The sequence below is a fragment of the Miscanthus floridulus genome, chromosome 16 (genome assembly GCF_019320115.1).
Source record: "Miscanthus floridulus cultivar M001 chromosome 16, ASM1932011v1, whole genome shotgun sequence".
Taxonomy (NCBI): domain Eukaryota; kingdom Viridiplantae; phylum Streptophyta; class Magnoliopsida; order Poales; family Poaceae; genus Miscanthus; species Miscanthus floridulus.
The window spans coordinates 111,484,035-111,503,765 of NC_089595.1; the positions used below are offsets into that span (position 1 = coordinate 111,484,035).

General features: G+C 47.0%; 1 protein-coding gene across 2 annotated transcripts; it reads right to left on the reverse strand.

The window, feature by feature from the left end:
- Positions 1 to 1,197: 1,197 nt before the first annotated feature.
- LOC136511566 (auxilin-like protein 1) lies at positions 1,198 to 8,872 on the reverse strand. Of its 2 annotated transcripts, none has more exons than XM_066505609.1 (8): positions 8,217 to 8,872; positions 2,978 to 6,317; positions 2,765 to 2,840; positions 2,568 to 2,641; positions 2,412 to 2,477; positions 2,247 to 2,336; positions 1,984 to 2,160; positions 1,198 to 1,424 (listed from the first exon to the last, which is right to left on the reverse strand). In XM_066505609.1, exons 1-8 carry the CDS (start codon positions 8,660 to 8,662, stop codon positions 1,389 to 1,391), a joined length of 4,305 nt encoding a protein of 1,434 aa, XP_066361706.1. In that variant the 5' UTR covers positions 8,663 to 8,872; the 3' UTR covers positions 1,198 to 1,388. The 2 variants fall into 2 exon arrangements, with proteins under 2 accessions (XP_066361706.1, XP_066361707.1); XM_066505610.1 differs by lacking the exon at positions 8,217 to 8,872 and adding an exon at positions 7,920 to 8,077.
- Positions 8,873 to 19,731: the final 10,859 nt, after the last annotated feature.

Here is a 19,731-nt window from a genome sequence, read left to right on the forward strand (position 1 = left end):
TCCTGGTTCCTGAAAAAATCGGTTCCATCGGTTAGAACCGAAACCGAACCGAATTAATCGAAACCAAAATTAGCTGAAGAACCGAACCGATCGGTTTTGGTTAACCGAACGCCCAGACTGAGTGCACATGCATGCCCCTTTTATGAGTAAATGATACAAATAGCACCATGATAATTCTCTTGAAAGGGAGAGGAAAGAGTATTTCAACCCATAATTCTTACTCTTTAAGTCTAGCAACCATCACACTAAGATATTTAATAATAAAAATTGTTACTGTTATTTACATGGGCCGTATTATAGTTAAAGTAATTTAGCATTGGCATCATAAATATACTCTTTTATAAATCTGATTAAATTTTAAAATAGTTTGTTTTTTTTATTAAAGATGGAACTAGAATTTTATCTTTTTCGGACGGAGGCAGTAGTACAAAGTACACGGACAGAAAAAAGGGAACTCCAAGTTTTTTTTAGGGAAAAAGGGAACTCCAAGTTCAACAACCGGAAGGGACAACAAAAACGAGAAACAAATCAAATCAGGTAGCTAGCCTAGGTGTGCCACAACATGCTCACCCCTACGGGCTAGTACGTCCATACTAGACGCACAATCCTGGGCTCCCGGCAACCTACGACAGGTTTCCGGCCATGACAAACCTTGTCAGTGGTCACACAAGCAGTCCGGCACGTCCGACGTCCTCAGGCACGCAGTGACTCCTCGTTATGAGCAATGCTGCAGCTGCTAGTCCAAGTATAGTAAACCTTGGCTTGCAGCTCAGAGTCACAGGAGCGTTGCTTGCAAATACGCTCAGGAGTGAGATCAAACAAAACGGCTGCAGATTCACGATCACCATCCTGATGAACACGAACACTAGGCACCGGCTCGAGCTGCTCAGCCATTCCAACTCTCACCGATCGAGCTAGAAGAGCCAGCTATTTCTGTCCGGGCAGACGAACTGTGTCATAGCCAAGCTGAAGCTCTACCAAAAAGATCTAAATCTGATCATGGGCTATCCGACCTACCTAAGCCAATCCGATCCGCCCGAAAAACAACCCGATTCTGCCGATTCATTGCATCGCGTAATCCGACAACAAAGATTTGGCAACGACGACGACGAACCGCACATTGCCGTCGGGGAGGTGAAAGCATTGGGGGCTTGCTGCCACAGCTGCTACTCGGTGAATTGCATGAGCTGGGAGCTCTTTTTGTTGAACTGATTCTGAGTTAAGGTAATAACCAGCATCATTTGCGCTGTTTCTGACACGGATATCTAGGGCTACAACTGCATATTTACATCAATTTTTGAATCAAGAAACTAACGATGCCGCTATATAAATATACTAATAACGAATCGTCTGCCTCAAAATAAGCGGCCGCTTAGCTTCCTTCCACCCTAGCGCTCCTCTGATGTGAACTTGTTCCAAGCATCCTGCAAAATAGGTGGCAGCAGGTGAGCAAAGTTTCTCTCCTTTGTTCCCGCTTCATTTACTGATATGATTGAATCATCGCATGACACAGGTAAGAGCGCGAAGCAGGAAAAGCCGTGCGTCCAGAAATGAAGTTTTTGCAGCAGCATTTCACCAATAAAAAAAAAAGTTGGTTTGCAGGCAATGCAAAGTCTTCGAACAGACAGAGTTCCGGCAGGGCAAAAATGTGCATCAAGGGTCTGATAATAACTTGCAAAAGTTCTTTGCAATTGCCTTCGCAAATGTGCGTGCATTTTCCAGACTGGTGTGGTTAACAGGGACACAAAGCGCGCCAGCTTATGCATAAAAGGTTGAGAGAAAAAGGAATGACTCATGCAAAAGTGCAGGAAATTATCTAGGACGTTCCCAGAATTATCGCGAAATCAGAAACCGAAGTTCTAGAAACAAAGTACTCCTTGCAAGAGAGAAAAGGAGACTCTGGAAATGCAACCAGAAACAGAAAGGGTTGCTCTAATGGAGTTCCAAATGGACCAGAGCATTCCATATGGACAAAGCACATACCTTAAGAAGATCGAAAACCTTCTCGCAGATGTATTTCTGTCTGATTGTAGCACCCCTTTGCTGCAATTTATCTGGATGGACACAAAGGGTTGCCTTCCTGTAAGCTTTCTTCACAGCAACAGCTGTAATGAGATCTGTTAGTGGCACCGGTTGCCAGCCACTATCGGCACCAAGAATCTGCCAGGGAAAACAGAGCAACACATGATAACCTTTTCCATGTTCTATGTTACGGATTTAAAGATGCATGAAATTTAACTGCTTACGTATTGCAACGTGGACAGCAAGGCCCTCAGATTTCCTTCCTTTCCATTTGACCATCTCTTGATCTCAGGATCCAGGAATTCAGACAGCCTCTGAAATACATAAACACCAATACTATGAATAAACGCAGATACAGTGAGACTGTTCTCTGTATGTAAATGCCTTACATGTTTCTCTGCTTGCTCTCTTTGAGCTAGCAGGTCCCGCATGTTCTTCTCAGCAAGCGCTTTTGTCTGAAAATAGGGAATGTGCACGTCACCAAACTACTGACAAACGTAAGGCAAAAAAATGAAATAAAACCCAGAAAGGAGTATCAGCTATACCACACGCTCAGCTGTGCGTTGATGCCTCTCTAATCTTGCTTTATGTCTTAAAGCGGACTCAACCTCAACCACAGCTGCCAACAAATATCAAAGAGCAGAAAATTAGAGTAGTAACAACCAAATATATTTTTACAAAATGCATGCAAGGCTTCCTCGGAAAACATGATTTACAATAAAGTCTTGAATATATTAAGTACCTCTGTTGCCGGAATCTGGGTTTCGAATGAAATTACCAGAAGTTGCCCTCTGAAATTGTGACTCCTGTCGAATGTCCTGTATCCAGAATCAAAATTTATATCTAGTCAGCGATTTCTCTAAAAAGGGGAAACAAAAAGAAAACAAGGTTGCATAGTAGAGTCTGAATTTCAAACTGCATCACACAATGGACCATACCAACGAAATACACCTACCTGATTGGTGGACTTAAAACTCTCCTTGAAAGAGGATTTGTATCGTTCCCTCCGTTCTCTTGCCTCTGCGAGAGCCTTCTCAGCCTTCGCCTTTTCTATTGCCCGCTCCCGAGCTTCAGCAGTTGCTCGCTCAACTGCCGCACGTTCTGCTTTTATCCTAGCTTCTCTAGTAGCCCTTTGAGGAGCAGCTTCAACACTCGCTCTCTCTTCTTTCTCTCGGGCCTCTGCAGATGCCCGTTGCCGTGCAGCAGTAATTCTTTCCAAAGCCATCTTTTCTGCCTTTTCACGAGCTTCGGCAAATGCTCTCTCGTGTGCTTCTCTTGTCGCTCTTTCAACAGCAAGTCTATCCTTTTTACGCTCCCTCTCCCTTTCTGCCTCTTCCAATTTTCTTCTTTCCTTCTCTTCAGCAAGTTCTCTGTCTTTATCCAATTTCCTTCTTTCCTTCTCTTCGGCAAGTTCTTTTTCTTTCTCCAATTTCGTTCTTTCCTTCTCTTCGGCAAGTTCTCTTTCTTTCTCCAATTTCCTTCTTTCCTTCTCCTCAGCAAGTTCTCTTTCTTTCTCCAATCTCCTTTCGTTTTCTTTTTTCTCTTGTACTCTTTGAGAAGACCCTTTGTCCTTCTCACATGCACTATCTGCTGTCGTCATGTTCTCCCTCTCTTTGGTCCTCTGAACTCCATGTACCTCTTTTTTCCACGTCCCAATAGGAACTGATGTGGGAGCTTCAGCAGATTTAGTTACACCACACGTCGTCTCCAAGGGAGATGGTACATGCTCTGCCTTTGATATCCTTGCTGTAGTGTCTTTTTCTTCCATTATGATTGCCTTCTTATGATCTTCACATGTAGACCTTTCTGTTGGTAATTCTCTTTCTCCTCTGTTGGAAACCTCTCCGGCGCTATCACTTGTAGCTTTGATGACAACTTCATCGCCTGAAAGGGATTCAGATCCAACTTCATCACAAGTTGTATCACGCTTTGCATCTACACCATTTTTTCCCCTGTTGGTGCTTTCAGATGAATTTTGGTCCAGGTTACAGTGAGCAGATCCTTCTTCAGTACCTGTGCACTCACTATTTTCTAATGCGGTTTCATCTGCTTCTTTGCCATTAATATCAGAGATAAATGCATCCATTCCTTCTTCCATGTTCTCCTCTTCACCATGCCCTAATGACCCATGCATTCCTTGATCCAGTTCTCTTTTGATCAACTTGCTAGCTACCTCAAATACATTCAGCATGTTTGATTCTTCTGGGTCCGCAAAGTTATCATTTTGTAGAATATCATCATTTGCATCTTTAGGACAATCAGCGTCCAGATCCACAATTGTTACCTCAGGGTGTGCACATGGACCAACTTTCTTCTCAATTTCGAATTTCTGTACTTTTTCAGAGACTAAATTTATCTTGGCTCCTTTGTTATGGAAGTGTGATGGCAGCAAGAGCGATCCATCAATAAAGCTGAATTTTTCTCTTCCATAACTTTCAGCTTCCTGCTCAATTCTATTAGGTCCCCTCGTGAAAGCATCACATACATCAGATTCTTTAAGTTCTTCTAAAATCAATGATTTAATGTTACTTCCCTGGGAAATAGCAACATTAGATACATCTGAGGATTCCTGTAACTTTTCATTACTCCGAGAACTGTGTTGCATCCCGCTATCGCAAGATACTTCTGGTGCCAGTTTACTGTTTGTGTCCTCTTGTGATGTTCCTGCTAATGGACTTAAATTTGGACTAATATTACCATGGTCTCTAAGATCACTGGCATTTACTGATGAGCAAGCCTCTGGTAATGAACCTGAGACATCCTTGAAGACATCCAGCTTTGTGGAGGCTCCACTTGTAGGAAGCTCAATACATTTATCAGTATCATGGCTTTCCTTAGCATTTTCCAGTGTTACAAGTCCCTCACCAATTGAATTATGAGTCTCTTGGTGTGCCATATTTTCTGTAGAAGGTTCTAAAATCACAGACACCCTATCTTTGTCCACTGGAGCCGTCTTGTTCTCCCCCAGATTTACATGTTTCACCCCCACATTCCTGCCATCATTAACCTCCCATGGTTTTTCATACCTGTCCAAGTCAGAGTCTGCTGCATTGAATTCAGTTTCCCTCTGATCATTGATGACACTAGTAATGGGATCCGTTTGCTTGCATTTATCACCTCCCTCTGTGACTTCATCAGTTTTGCATTTCTGATCATCTCCGGATAGCTCAAAAAAGTCATTACCTGACTTCCAGTTGCCTAGTTTCTCTAGTTCACTGGAAGTTTGACAGGACTCAGTGCAGTGTTGCAACATGTGCTGAGGCTTCTCCAATGGAAGTACCTTTTTCCCATTGTCATCGAAATGATCTAATCTGACTGCACTTAACTTTTTATGCTTGTCAAACAAAGAATCATCAAGGTTCTTTTCTTCTTTCGATGACTTTTTCACCGATAGTTTTTGTTCGGAAGTATCGACATCTACAGAAATAGGAGACTTGATTTCCATAGACCTTGTGCTTCTAAGATGACTTGGCTTCTTCCGCAATTTAAAACTGTCACCTTTTCCCTCTAACAATGCTTTTGCAGCCTTTAACCTAGCTTCAGCAAAATCCATTGCCTCCTTCATAGCTGCTGATGCAGAAGTTGGATTGCCATCAACTTTCTTGTCAGTGTGAGGCATGTTGCTACTTGAAGTGGTATGTGCAGCAGAAGTTGGAGAGCAATTGTGGTTTACAATATTGACGCATCCTTTAGCTGCACTCTCTTTCTTGTTGAGCAGTTTAGGTTGCTGCCTCAATATTGGCTGTACTTTGATTGGTTGTGTCTGTGCATCACTGTCAGATACCCAAAGAAATGCATAATCAGGAGGTGTTACAGTACTGCGTGTTGAATGAATATCAGAGTTCTTGTGGTTTTCATTTGCTGATATACTTCCAGAAATAGGTGTCCACGATAGACTTTGTTGCTTCTGATCAACTGCAAAATCACTCTCAGGACTCCGCACACTCGTGTTAGCAGAGCTTGGGTTCTTATTATCATCATCATTGGCCATTGTGCCATTGTCAATTCTCGAAACATGATTGATTGCTGTATCATGTGACAAATTGCGAGAATCAATCACAAAGTCCAACGAAGGTTTAGCTGTGCAGGTCGTCATCTCAATTAGATCATCGGGTCTCCTCTCAGTAGTTTTGTTATATGACACCACAAACTGCGGACTTTCTGTGTCTGGAGAGAAGGATATTGGAGAAAACTTATGGTCTTTAAAGTGCTGGCGATGATCCAGATTTTGATAGTGTTGATGAAGTATAGAAGGCTCATCCTCCAGCTGGCAGGATTCTTTTTTAAACGATGATCTGTTAATACAAAAAGTTGACGGTAAACCATGTGACAGATAGGAAGCACAGATACACTTTTAACTACCAAAGTAGAACAATCATGTTACACTAAACATGTTGCTGAATTACAGAATGCAGATTGAAAAATCAAACTTGATTGTTTTTGCTGGAATCACATTTTGCTGCATGTTATTTTCACTGAGATGCACTTCATATATAAGACAATAAATACAAATATTTGATGGTAATTACTGGCAGTAGATATTACAAATATAGCATATCGACATCACTCATTACCTTTATCAGCATCCTGTCAAAATGGATGCTGCAGCATACAACACTACAAGATATACATACGTTACAATCCCCAACCCCACCAAGTAACGCCTCTACTCATTATGGACAAGACCTAAAAGGGGAAAAAAAAAGCAAAGGAAATGGACCAGATGCAAAAGGAAATTGACCCGATTCCCATCTCCTATCTCACCTCCCGTGGTGGTTTACTCGTTTTCATTATCCATGCAATGCCCGTGGCCAGCTAGCCTCACCAGCTTATCAGATGTAGCTTGTTGGCCAGCAAGTTCATAGTGCGCCCATCCATGTTTAATGCATCCATTCCCTAGCAATATAACACATCAACCGGACATGCTAAAGTGTGGTTTGACCACTCTTGCACTGACCTGGCTGATTTACCCAACTACCACATCCTCTTCAGTTCCACATGTTCCTATTGTTGTGTAGCACTAGCTTCTTCCTCAGGAGGAAGCAGGGACTACTAGTTCCTTGGTTCTACTACAATCACTGGTAGATCTTTCACCAAATAATGGAGGAGCACCAACTCATTTGGCGCTATAAGGTGTGGTGGGCCCATGATTAAAAATCATCGCCAATGGTTACATGGAATCTATTAGGGAAGATTGGTTACAACTGAATGAGACAGGGAAACTGCTCACATGGGCGAAAAACACAAATCAAGGGATGTCCATTTCTGTGCGTACCACTAACCATAGAAGAACATACAATATACATGCTTCCACCAACCAAAGTCAACCTTATACTTGATTTTAAGAAGCAGTGAAGATTATTTATCTATACCAAGCTTGCTTGACGAAATTCGTACCAATCCTATGAATTTCGTTCACGTCAACTGTGGAAAACTTATTATCAATTCATCCTATCCTACATTCCTACTCTTCTTGAAAGTTCAACTTTGTTTGAACTCCATGGAAATAGACTGTGCTTGTAATGTCTGCAGACCGTATGAGGATCTCCACCAGGAGATTACAACCTAACACATACATCTTAATTCCAACAATATATACGAAGATAGATAGGTCGCAAACGACGAGTCCTTAACAGAAACCCCCAAATGCCACAGAAGCACCAAAAAGAAAGGTGCAAATGACAACACCTGATGGCACCATTTCACGCCAAGCCGAATAATGAGCGAGCAGAAAAGGCTCTGCTTTCCCCTCAAAGAAGGAAGACACCTTTACGAACTAGAAAATGCAAAACTGTCCAGAAACGCTTAATGCTGCATAAGCAGCTACTCCAACACAAACAACACTCTGGACGGAGAGCAAAGCGGTGTAAAAAAGGAGGATCGGACGGAAGAGGCACCTTTTCGACGAGAAGAACGGAAGATGTGCAAGGTAGAAAGCCCGCAAATCCCCACCCCCAATCTACCCACCAGCAGACTACGACGTGACACGGTCGCATTTCCGAATGGAGAAAGCAAATCGTGAACCCCACTCAAGGCCGTCTTTCAAATCCACGTCTGCAAACGAAGAACGCCCAAACCGGGGAAGCAGCAAAGGCCGCGCGCACTGTTCACCCAGCCGGAAACACACACACACAGGCAGGCGATGAATGTCGGGGTGGGTCAGAGGGAGGGAGCGCGTGCAGCACAGCACAGACCTGGTGGAGCTCCCGCTGGACGAGGCGATCTCCGGGTCCGTATCCCTGGCAGCCTCGGGCTCGGGCTCGCGCTGCGGCGCGCCGAAGAGGTCCTCGTACGGCAGCGCGAAGTCGGCAAAGTCGAAGCGGCCGAAGATCTCCCCGTAGTCCCCCTTCCCGCGGCATGCGAAGAAGCCGCCGGCGCCGGCGCTGGAGGCGGGCGCAGGCGGCAGGTCGAGGTACGGGATGGAGCAGGTCGCGGCGACGCCGCCGAACACCTCGGCGTAGTCCAGCGGCGCGCCCCCGAACGGCGCCGCGAAGCGCGGCGGCCCGCCGAACACGTCCCCGTACGCCGCCCGTGCCGCCGCCGCTCCTCCTCCTCCGCCACCAACGCCCGCCGCTCCCGTCGCCACCGCCGCCGCGGCTGCCTTCCGGTGGTGCCTCCTCTCCCTCCGCGCCGCCTCCATGGCCGCCACGCGCGAGCGCGCTACCCCCTAGACCCTCGCCCACCCTCCGTGCACAGGGGTTTGGGGGAGGGAAGGATGGAGGAGAGGAATGGAGAGGGAGGCGAGCGCTGCGCGAGGTCAGAGTGGGAGGAGACGAAGCGCAGGCAGGCGGGCAGGGCTTTACTCGGGAGTCCCGGTGTTTGGGACGGTGTCCGTCCGTGTTTTGCCACTAAAAAAACCGCCGCGCCTGTGTCGCCTCGTCCTTATGGGGCATGGCAAATGGCAATCAGCATGGGCGCCACGGTGGGGAGCGGGAGCGGGAGCGCGGAGGGCTGCTGCGGCGGCCATACCAACAAACAGCTCTCGTAACAAATCAATTGTACTTTCAACTTTCAACTTTCGGTCATGACTTATCGACCAAACGAACAGAGCAATATGTTGACGCGGGCTGTTTCGGCCGCGCGGAAAAGCGTTGTCTTGCCGGAGCGGATAGCGGAATGGAATGGATGGGCTAGCGGGTCCGACCGTCCCGTCTCAGGAGGGGGCATGGCCGAAACCACGTCGGCGCGGGTCCTTGTCGCTTGCTGCCTGATGCCAGCTACGGGGGTGTTGCAAGACGGCGGCGGCTTTGTGGTTTTCACCATGGCCACGCTTTGGCTTTGGGTTGGGTTGTGGCGGCGATGGTGGTGGGATCAATCGTTTTTGGCACGCTTCTAGGTACTCCCTCCGTCCCTAAAAGAGGGTCATTCTGAGATTTTGAAGGAGTACCAAGAAAACCATGATTGCTCTACCTTCACGTCGTTCAAGCTCTCTCACTCAGACAGTGTCTCTACCGATGAGTGGTGAGACAAGTAGCTGAACCATGGCAGTGGTAGGTGTGCGATCCACAAGACTGCATCAAACAACACTCTATAAGGGACAGCTTTTGAAAGCTAGAACGACTTTATTTTTGGTACAAAGGGAGTAGGTTTTGTGCAGGGGTACTCATTTGTGTTTCCGACCTAGTACAAAGTACTAGTACCAGCGTGCTAGATAGATCGAGTGAACCAAACATGACGTTAGATAGGGTAAAATGTCATTTTTTATCTTGAAATGTATGTTAAGACAACATAGATGTACCAATTGCCATGGCAAATTTGGTAAAATATCAGGCGATATTATATTGGTAGCTACCATTATGCTCTGGGCCATATAAGGGTGCACATACGTACGTGCATGCGATCTCATCTGTGCCATGCAGATCGCCGCCTCCACCATCCGATTTGCCATGGACGAACGACAAATGCCTCTCGAATGCACTCGGGACATGATAAATAGATATACGTTATCCGAACATGATGCCTTACGTGGCCAAGTCGAATGACGTTAACGTGTTAACATGATGTGTGGTTTTTTTGTCCGCCGAGTTGTACCTCTTTCTTTTTCCTCGGGATTTTTCTTTAACGGATCTCGTAACGGCTAAGATTAGATGATATTCTTTTTGTCTCCAAATATTCGACAACATTTGACTCATTCGGTGAACACATTTCAAACAACTTACTTCCCCATCCGGGGGGGGGGGGGGGAATCTAATTACGACCGAATGCCAAGTAAAATTATTTTGAGATAGGCTAAATTTATAACAAAAATATCAATATCTATAATAAATCAGATTTGGTATTAAATATATTTTTATAATATACTTTATCCTATAGATATATTGATATTTTTTTGAAGAGAAAGATAGATAGACTTCATCTTATAGATATATTGATATCTTTTTTTGAAAAAAAAGAGATAGGTGTAGATATACCGCCTTAAACAGTTTGAGTATCGCCGAAACAAACAAGAATCATATCCTTTTGGGAAGGAGCCAGTGCCATGATAAAAATAGAGAAGCATAATGGCTGACTTGCTGTGGTATCTATGACCTATCTAGCCGCTTGAACCTACTACTGGATAGGCAGGCCAGGTTCTCTCCAGCTCCTCCTCCGAAGGACTGCTCCTACTACGTGCGATTGGCAGAGTCGTGCAGTTGGTCAACCACGGACCACGGTCCTTGCACTGCATAGGCCTGCTCCTACTACGTGCGATTGGCAGAGTCGTGCAGTTGGTCAACCACGGACCACGGTCCTTGCACTGCATTACGCCCGGAGTGCAGGACATGTCCACACTGTACGTCTGTAGGAGTAATCTGCACGCTGCGATGAGGCCCGCTCTAGTTGCTCTACCGTCTGCCCACATTGGTTCGCCGGACGTTGCGGCTACGATTGCTGGGTCGCTGGGACCAGCCGAGCCAAAAGTCGGCACGGTCTAGTACACGCTGCCAGACAGCACGGTGGCGCTGCCTGTCGTCAGAGTCAAACATCCGCCGACCATGTACACACTGACACAGGGGAGTGACTCAAGCCTCGGCTCGTGGACAGCGATGCGCCCTCCTGCTCCAGTTCATGTCCTTCCCCTGCGTCGCCATGCCCATGTCCCGAGCACGACGGCTCCAATTCATGGCGAGCCACGCACAGGCACAGTTGCACCGATCGCGCCGGGTTCGCGAAAACGATGCCACGCTCGTTTGGCTGATAAGTCATGACTACAAATATTGTTGACTAATTTGTTGCGAGAGAAAAAATACTGTGAAAAAGCACGACTTATAAGCCAAACAAAAGGGGCGGTGTCTGACGGGGTTGAGAGAGGAGGGTGAGTGGACAGGATCAGATCACAGACACGGAGGGCGCGTTTACGACCCTGTACCTAGCCGGACTGGCCAGCCCAACTAGCCCAGGCCTAGACATGCCTGCCCCAAGTGGTGCAACAGCTCTTGTTTGCGCCTGTGTACCCAGTGAGCCCGGCTCAGGCGAGGCTGTGTTTGTCATCGAAGAGGCAGCCGGGCTGAGAGGCTAACCGCCACCAACTGCCACGCCGAGATAGTGTTTGTCATTTGACTGTGGTCGGCCAGGCCCATAACAACAAACAGAAATAGACATGAATGAAAGGAGAATGAGGTTGCTCTTCCATAACCGTTACAACAATAGATCAAAGTTTCAGCATGCAATAGTTGGCCTTAGACATGCTAGTTTAACAATTCATGGCATTACTGGCTACATGGGATAATCAAAGTCAGTAAAGAAGAACAGCAGCATCCGCTAGTCAAGTTTTGAAGCCAACAAACGAAGAAGTTCACAGAAACAGATAAGAGGCAGCAAAATGATATGTAGCCAGCTAATGCATCGATCCATTGTGTCATCATTGGCCAAAATACAACATTTAACAGTTCTTGCACATGGATAGCCTGCACCAAATTGCTGCCTATTGTCAGCCACCCTTCCAGGCATACATCTACTGAAGGTTATGTGTCAAAAGATTAACCTACACTGCATAAAAGCTCTACAGCAAACAAAATCCCAGCTGTAGTCAAAAGAAGAGAGAGTGGGTGAGGGGTGGAGGAACTATACATCTCAACAGTCAACCCCCTCTTGTCTATGCAGACCATCATATAGTGCAGCTACATGAAGTAGTTTTTGGCTAAGAAGGTCTGCAGCCAAATGGTCCTATGGGCATCAATCATGTTCACAAAGCCCCTGCCTTGGGCCTTGTTGTCCAGGAGAAAGGTGTAGACAATAATAAGGGCCTCCTCAGAGAAGTCAAGCATCTCCATCACAGCAAGGTACAGATTGGCATCAACATGGGCAGGTCCAGTCTCCCTAAGAGCATTAGCCACATTGTTGACAGCATCAGACATGTTGGTCAACATGAGTATCTCCTCCTCAGAGAAATTCCCTCTCTTCCTCTTCCCACCAACACCTGAGCAAGGCACTTCTGTGGCCTTGCTATCCTCTGCAGGTGCAGTGGGAGCTTTTATCACCAGTGAGTGGGGTTAATGGAGGACCATCAACCTTGGCAGCAGCACTGTCAGCTTGGTTCTGCCCTAAGGCTTTTCTAGACCCAAGTGCAAACCTACCAGTGGCTAAAGCATTGTCAAATATGGCCTCCATCTCAGTGTAGAACCTAATAGGGGTGTTTAGGTACTCAGCATTTTTAGGATGGTCCTGCAGTTTGGTGCACATGGAGGTTTAGACTTGTAATTGTACAAATACAAGGTATGTAGGACAATGAAATAGAACCAAATTGCTACCTTGGTGTAGCCAAGGTAGTGCTCATGGTCAAGCATGATAGCATGGGCGATGTCATCCCATAGAGCACCACTAAGGTCCTTGAGTTTGGACACCTTAGCCCATTTCTGCCTCCATTTTCTCAAGTGGTTGTACACTTGAGTAGGGCTGACAATCTCCCCACACCAGTCCTTAAGGGCTTTGGCTACATGATTTACATCCTTATCCTTGAAGACCTTGTCAGGCCTGCTGCCATCAGTGACCAGAGCAGCCATTCTCCTAAGAACAAAACCAGAGGTGTTGTTGGACCACCTCATAGCCCTAACACCACCACCACCACCAGGATCAACTGCTACTGGAGCAGCACCAGCACCAATACTAGCTGCCACAGGAGCAGCAGCACTAGCACTAGTGAAAGGTCCTAATATGGCTAGAGGGGGGGTGAATAGCCTATTTAAAAATCTACAAATCAACTAGAGCAATTTGATTAGTATGACAAATAGCGTAATGCAAACTTGCTCTAGCTCTACAAGGGTTGCAAGCCACATATCCAACAATTCTAGTTGCAATGATTACTTAGGCACACAAACTTGCTATGTAATTACTCACTAAGAGCTCTCAACCTTGCTACTCTAAAGAGCTCAACTAGATGAATATAAATAATAAAGCAAGCTCTCAATTCTAATTACACTAAAGAGCTTGTGTCAACTAGTTTGCAAGAATGTAAATAAGTGAGTAAGGTGATTATACCGACGTGTAGGGGATGAACCAATCACAAGATGAATATATAGCCAATCACCGGGAGAATGCCAAAGACAAGAGACAATCGATTTTCTCCCGAGGTTCACGTGTTTGCCAACACGCTACGTCCCCGTTGTGTCGACCAACACTTGGTGGTTCGGCGGCTAAGAGGTGTTTCACAAACCTCGTCCACACGATTGGACACCGCAAGAACCTACCCACAAGTGAGGTAACTCAATGACACGAGCAATTTACTAGAGTTACCTTTCGGCGCTCTGCCGGGGAAGGTACAACTCCCCTCACAATCACCGGAGACGGCCACGAACAATCACCAACTCGTGCCGATCCTCCACCGCTGCTCCAACCGTCTAGGTGGTGGCAACCACCAAGAGAAACAAGCGAAATCCGCAGCGCAACACGAATACCAAGTGCCTCTAGATGCAATCACTCAAGCAATGCACTTGGATTCTCTCCTAATCTCACAATGATGATGGATCAATGATAGAGATGAGTGGGAGGGCTTTGGCTAAGCTCACAAGGTTGCTATGTCAATGAAAATGTGCAAGAGTTTTTTTTCCTTGAGCCGGCCATGGAGCTATAAATAGAGCCCCCATCAAATAGAGCCGTTATACCCCTTCACTGGGCAAAACGCGTTTTGACCGGACGCTCCGGTCAGACTGACCGGACGCTGGCTCTCAGCGTCCGGTCGCTCAATGTCAGCCACGTGTCCAGACTCAACGGTCATCAGCCTCGACCGGACGCTGCTCCTTCGAACTGACCGGACGCTGAAGCCCCTACGTCCGGTCGTTTACAGTAAGCTCCCGAGCATGACCGGACACGTCCGATAAAACTGACCGGACGCTGAAGCCCCAGCGTCCGGTCATTTCCAGTAAGCTCCCCGAGGCATGTTTTTTCGACCGGACGCAGACCAGCGTCCGGTGCTCAACCCCAGCGACTGTGCCGTCTGACAGCTCGACCGGACGCAGCCTTTCAGCGTCCGGTCGCTGAGTGACCCAGCGTCCGGTCAGTAGACCGACGCCAGCATCAATTCGACCAACTCCATTTCAACTCTAACTTCTTCACCCTTGCTCAAATGTGCCAACCACCAAGAATTTTGCATCCGACGCAATAGAAAATAGACATTTCATTTTTCCAAAAGTGCCGAATCCCGCCTCGCAAGCTCGGCGGGAGGGAGAGAGGGACCCAAACCCATCTCAACCCTGCAAACACCTTGCGCACATGTGTTAGCCTTTTTTCACAAATATTTTCAAGGGTGTTAGCACTCCACTAGATACTAAATGCATATGCAATGAGTTAGAGCATCTAGTGGCACTTTGATAACCGCATTCCGATACGAGTTTCACTCCTCTTAATAGTACGGCTATCTATCCTAAATGTGATCACACTCACTAAGTGTCTTGATCACTAAAACAAAATGGCTCCTACATTTTATACCTTTGCCTTGAGCCTTTTGTTTTTCTCTTTCTTCTTTTCCAAGTTCAAGCATTTGATCATCACCATGCTATCACCATTGTCATGATCTTCGTCATTGCTTCATCACTTGGAGTAGTGCTACCTATCTCATAATCACTTTGATAAACTAGGTTAGCACTTAGGGTTTCATCAATTAACCAAAACCAAACTAGAGCTTTCAACTAGCACCAGCTACAATAAGAGCAGCAGTCCCACCACTTATGAGCTCCTCAAGGACACCAGAAGCTGCCACAAACCCTCCCTGACCATCACCTGGGACTGAAGCCATTCTAGTACTGGTGTGCATGAATAAGAATAGATAACAGCATGACACAGTTAGATAAACATAATGCAACAATCACAGAAAGAACATAATGAAACAAGAAACCAAATACTGAATCAATAAACCACAGAATTAAGTGACAAATCAGTGGTCTCAGCCTTGTCCATCTAATTATTACATCATCATCACACAAACATGAGTTCCATAGCAGGGTACACAAACTGAATTCAAGAACAAATTACATGGCACATCAAATCCTATTATTTCCCCTTCCAGCCCACATAGCATCACAGATGGCATCCCTCATTGTAGCCATGTCAATGGAGTCTTGGTCCAGATGTCCAGGAGGCAAGTCAAGTGGTTCAGGTGGGGAGCCAGTAAAACCATCCTCATGAGGCACTACTTCATCAATGCCAAAGCCTAGGATCCAGTTGTGTAAAATGGCACAGGCAACTACAAGCTTGACTTGTGTCCTGTACTTGTGCAAGGGCTTGTTGTTCAAGATCCTAAACCTGAGCTTCAGTGCACCTATAGCCCTCTCAACAGTCACTCTTAGTGATGAGTGCCTTAGGTTGAAGAGCTCCCTGGCATTGGTGGGTCTGTTCCTGCTCCCATACTCAGACAAATGGTACCTGACTCCCCTGTAAGGTGGTAGGAAGCCAGGCTTGCATGCACACCCAACATCTACCAAGTAGAATTTACCTACAATTGGACATCTATTGTGAGAGTGTGTGGCATTGGTTAGGCAATGGAATTTTCATTGTGTTTTGTGCAATTACCTTCTGGCACAGTGAACCCATCTTCCCTAGTAATGGCATCTGCCAAGACAGTTGCATCATGGGCAGAAACCCTCCCATCCAGCAAGGACATAAGTGAATAGAAGATCATAATTCACAGCTACCATAACATTTTGAGTGGGGTCCTTTTTCCTACCCTTGAAAACTTGTTGGATGCGCCTTGGCACCCTAGCCAGGAAATGTGTGCCATCTATGAAGCCAATGCAGTCCTAAAATATATGTGTAAGTTATTGGACCATGTGCTATTCAATTTATGAATCGAAGGTAAACATTAACCTTGAAATATGGATTCCATCTGTGGCTTCGAAGGATCTTTGGGTGAGTGGAAGTGCTAGGTGCCTTGATCATTTCATTCCTAAGCTCACCAACAGCATACAAAACCTGGTGGAAGTGTTTGTGCACTATTTGAATGGACCTCCTAAAGGAATGGTGGACAACTCTGAACCTTTGGTTGTGCCCTACAACATGCAAGAACATGGCTACCTGCTCCTCTACTGAGACCCCATCCCTATCAGTGACCAAGCTCCTCTCTCTAAACGTTTTCACTAACTCAAAAAAAGGAGCTCTCTTCATCCTAATCATGGATATACACTCTGTATCAGTGGTGTGGTAAATCATGTGCATTGTCCTTAGTCTGTGCTGCTCATTTACATCCCTAATAAGTGCAAGTGCTGTAGGGTCAGGCTGGGGTGTATCAGGTTCAGGGTTTTTTCTTTTTAGCCTAGTGGATACAAAGGAAACCATAACAACAGTCAAAGCAGCGGCATGCCTACACAGCATCTCACGGCTCAACGAGGGATCCATCTACAACCATGTAAAATTGAAACAGGAATACAGATCATCAGACCCTGCTAGGCATCAACATGCTCATGAAATGAATGAATAAGGAAATAGCACGACTGCATCATGTATTGATGCCTCCCAGTGCACAAAAAGAACCACATCATGGACCACATCTCATAAAATAGTAACAAACCGTAGCTTATCAGGTACCAAACCATAACAGAACCAAAGCAACAGCAGCATCAGGTACCAAAAAATAAAAAACATCATCAGCTACCAAACCCTAATACATGTCGCATCCAGGGAAAACACAAGATGGAGGGGGGGGAGGGGTGGTCCATTTCACCTTGGGCTCGGGGTCGTAGAACCGGAGAGGAGGCAGATCTGGAAGTAGAGGAAGCAGATCGATCTAAAGTCGAAGCAGATGGGGACGGAGAAGAGGAGGAACACCAACACGCCACCGAGTACCAGCAGCAGCCGGAGCAGGAAAACGGCGAAGAACCCCAAGGCGCGGAACGGAGGCAAAGTACGCCGGAGGTCGCCGCCGCCACCACGCACACGAGCTCGTCGTCGGTCTCTCAGGAGGGAGGTGGAAGGTGACCAGAGCGAGGAGAGGAAGAAGGAGAGGCAGGGGGAGCGGCCACACTTATAGGCGCATGGATTGGCAGGCGGATTTGCCATCCCGCGCGGCGGCAAGCGCGCGCGGAAGTTTCACCTTCCCGCACGAGCCCGCGCGAGCCACCCCGCCGCCGCCCCAAATCGTCCGCGAGCGCCGCGCGCAGCCGAGCTCGCCAGAAACGAACCCTAGCGGCGTTTCTCCAGGGCCAGGCGGCGGCGTCGTATTTGACTCCTGGGAGCCGGGCTCGCTCGCGGGCCAAGGCCGCAAACACGGGAGCTTGCAGCCCACGAGCACAAGGCCGGCCTGGGCCGCGTCCGGTGCCCGGGAAAGGTCGATTCAAGGGAATTACACCCGGACAACGACCGCGCTGCGGAGCCATCGGCCATCCGATGACAAATGATCTCCCTCTCCCTACCTCCCTCCCTGTTCAACGGCAGTTGCTGCAGCAGCCAACAGGCCGGGATGGCAGGCGTGCTCTCGTGCGTTCCACGTGCCGAAAGCGACCTGATGGCTTCCCGCAGCCGCCCAGGCGCAACAGACCGTGTGTCTGTCTGGCTCATGGTGACTGTTCCGTGGTCGTTGTATAAAAATGCCACGGCTTTAAATTTGTTCATTCTCAGTCAGGCACGGTGTCTGTTTCGTGTTCGTTGAGTCGCTGGAACTCGGACACGGATGACGGGATGAGAGTGAAAGCCACGCGCATGGTCCCTGGACGCACTGCTGCGGACAAAGGTTCTGTCCACTTGCTCGCTATCATAGAGAAAAATATTATATCATAGTTGATAAACATAGCCTATACGATCAAGCGAGCAGGGTGGCGGCCGGGCCCGTGCCATGCGAATTCTCTGCTCCACAGGCTTTCGATCGGATGAGACTAATCCGTGCGTCTCATCATGGTTTAGACGACGCTAAACCGGAGCAGACGGGACGGGCGCGAGATTACTTGCACGCTAAACCTTGCTTGCGCGTGACGCTCGTGGCAGACTGACTGACAGCGAGAAAAAGAAAGAAAGACAGAAACGGCTCGGGCAAGGCTGCGTCGACAGCGTGCACGCGCGCGTGTGCCGCCTCCCACAGCACAGCTCGAGCTCGTTTCGTTTGCTGAGGGGGCAAAAGGCACGGTCCAGGGCTTGCATGCCGGCCGGCCGGCCGGCAGGGTCGTCGCCAGGAGCACGCTGGGTGTGGCAGGCGTACATGGCCGTTGGCCGGGCAGGCAGTCATCAGTGTCGTCGCTGGTCTCTAGCTGCTTGCCTCAAGTGAAATGAAATCATCCACGGCGTCCCTACTCCCTGGACGAGTGAACTGCATGATGAGCCACCTTTTGCATGGCAATGGAATGGAATGGATTGTGCGAGTGGAGGGTCTCATTTGGGCGTCCTCTGCCTGTTCCCTCCCCCGGCACGAATCATTTCCTTTTTTTTCTTTTCTCTTCTTCCGTCCGGTGTCCCTTCCCCATCATTCCTCCCTCCCAGCCTCCCAGGTGGCCAGGTCCCCCAGCTCAGGGTGGGCGTTCGGTTCTCGGTTCGGTTCCTAGAAAACAGGAACCGATCGGTTCCAAAAAAATTTAGGAACCGAGTATTTCGGTTCTCGGTCATTTCGGTTCGGTTTCGGTTCTAACCGAACTAACCAAAATTTTTCAGAAGACCTTAAGACAATAATAAATATACTTGTTCTAAGGCAAATTTATGCAACACTATATTCATTTTTAATAATAATAATATATAAGAAAACAATAGCAATATAGTAACACAAGTTCAAATATAAAACACTACACATAAACCAAACATAATCCTACAAAATACAAGTAAGTGAAGTATAATTCATGTAATACGGTTCTTTCGGTTAATTCGGTTAACCGAGAGTAGGAACCGAATTTTCTTCGGTTATTTCGGTTCCTCAATATCAGGAACAGAATAAGGAACCAAATTTTTCGGTTCCGGTTCTTTCGGTTCGGTTCTCGGTTCTCAGTTAAATTTGCCCAGGGCTACCCCAGCCCTAGCCTGCCGCGTCCTCCAAGATAACAAAAACTAACGGCGCTCCTCCTCTTCATGTGCCCAAGCTGCATGCTTAGGCACAGTTTGGGATGATTTTGGCTCCTCGTCAAAGGACCTATGCCCTGTTTGTTCTTTGTAGAGCTGAACCCGCTTTTGAAAATGTCTAGTAAAAACGGTTCCGGTAATAGTTTTATTATAATTTATGGTAAATCTATAAGGAAAAAAGAATGGACCATATTTTTTTTATTATAATTTATGTTAAATTTGTGAGAAATAGACGAGAGATCATATTTTCACGTCTCAGCTCGCCTA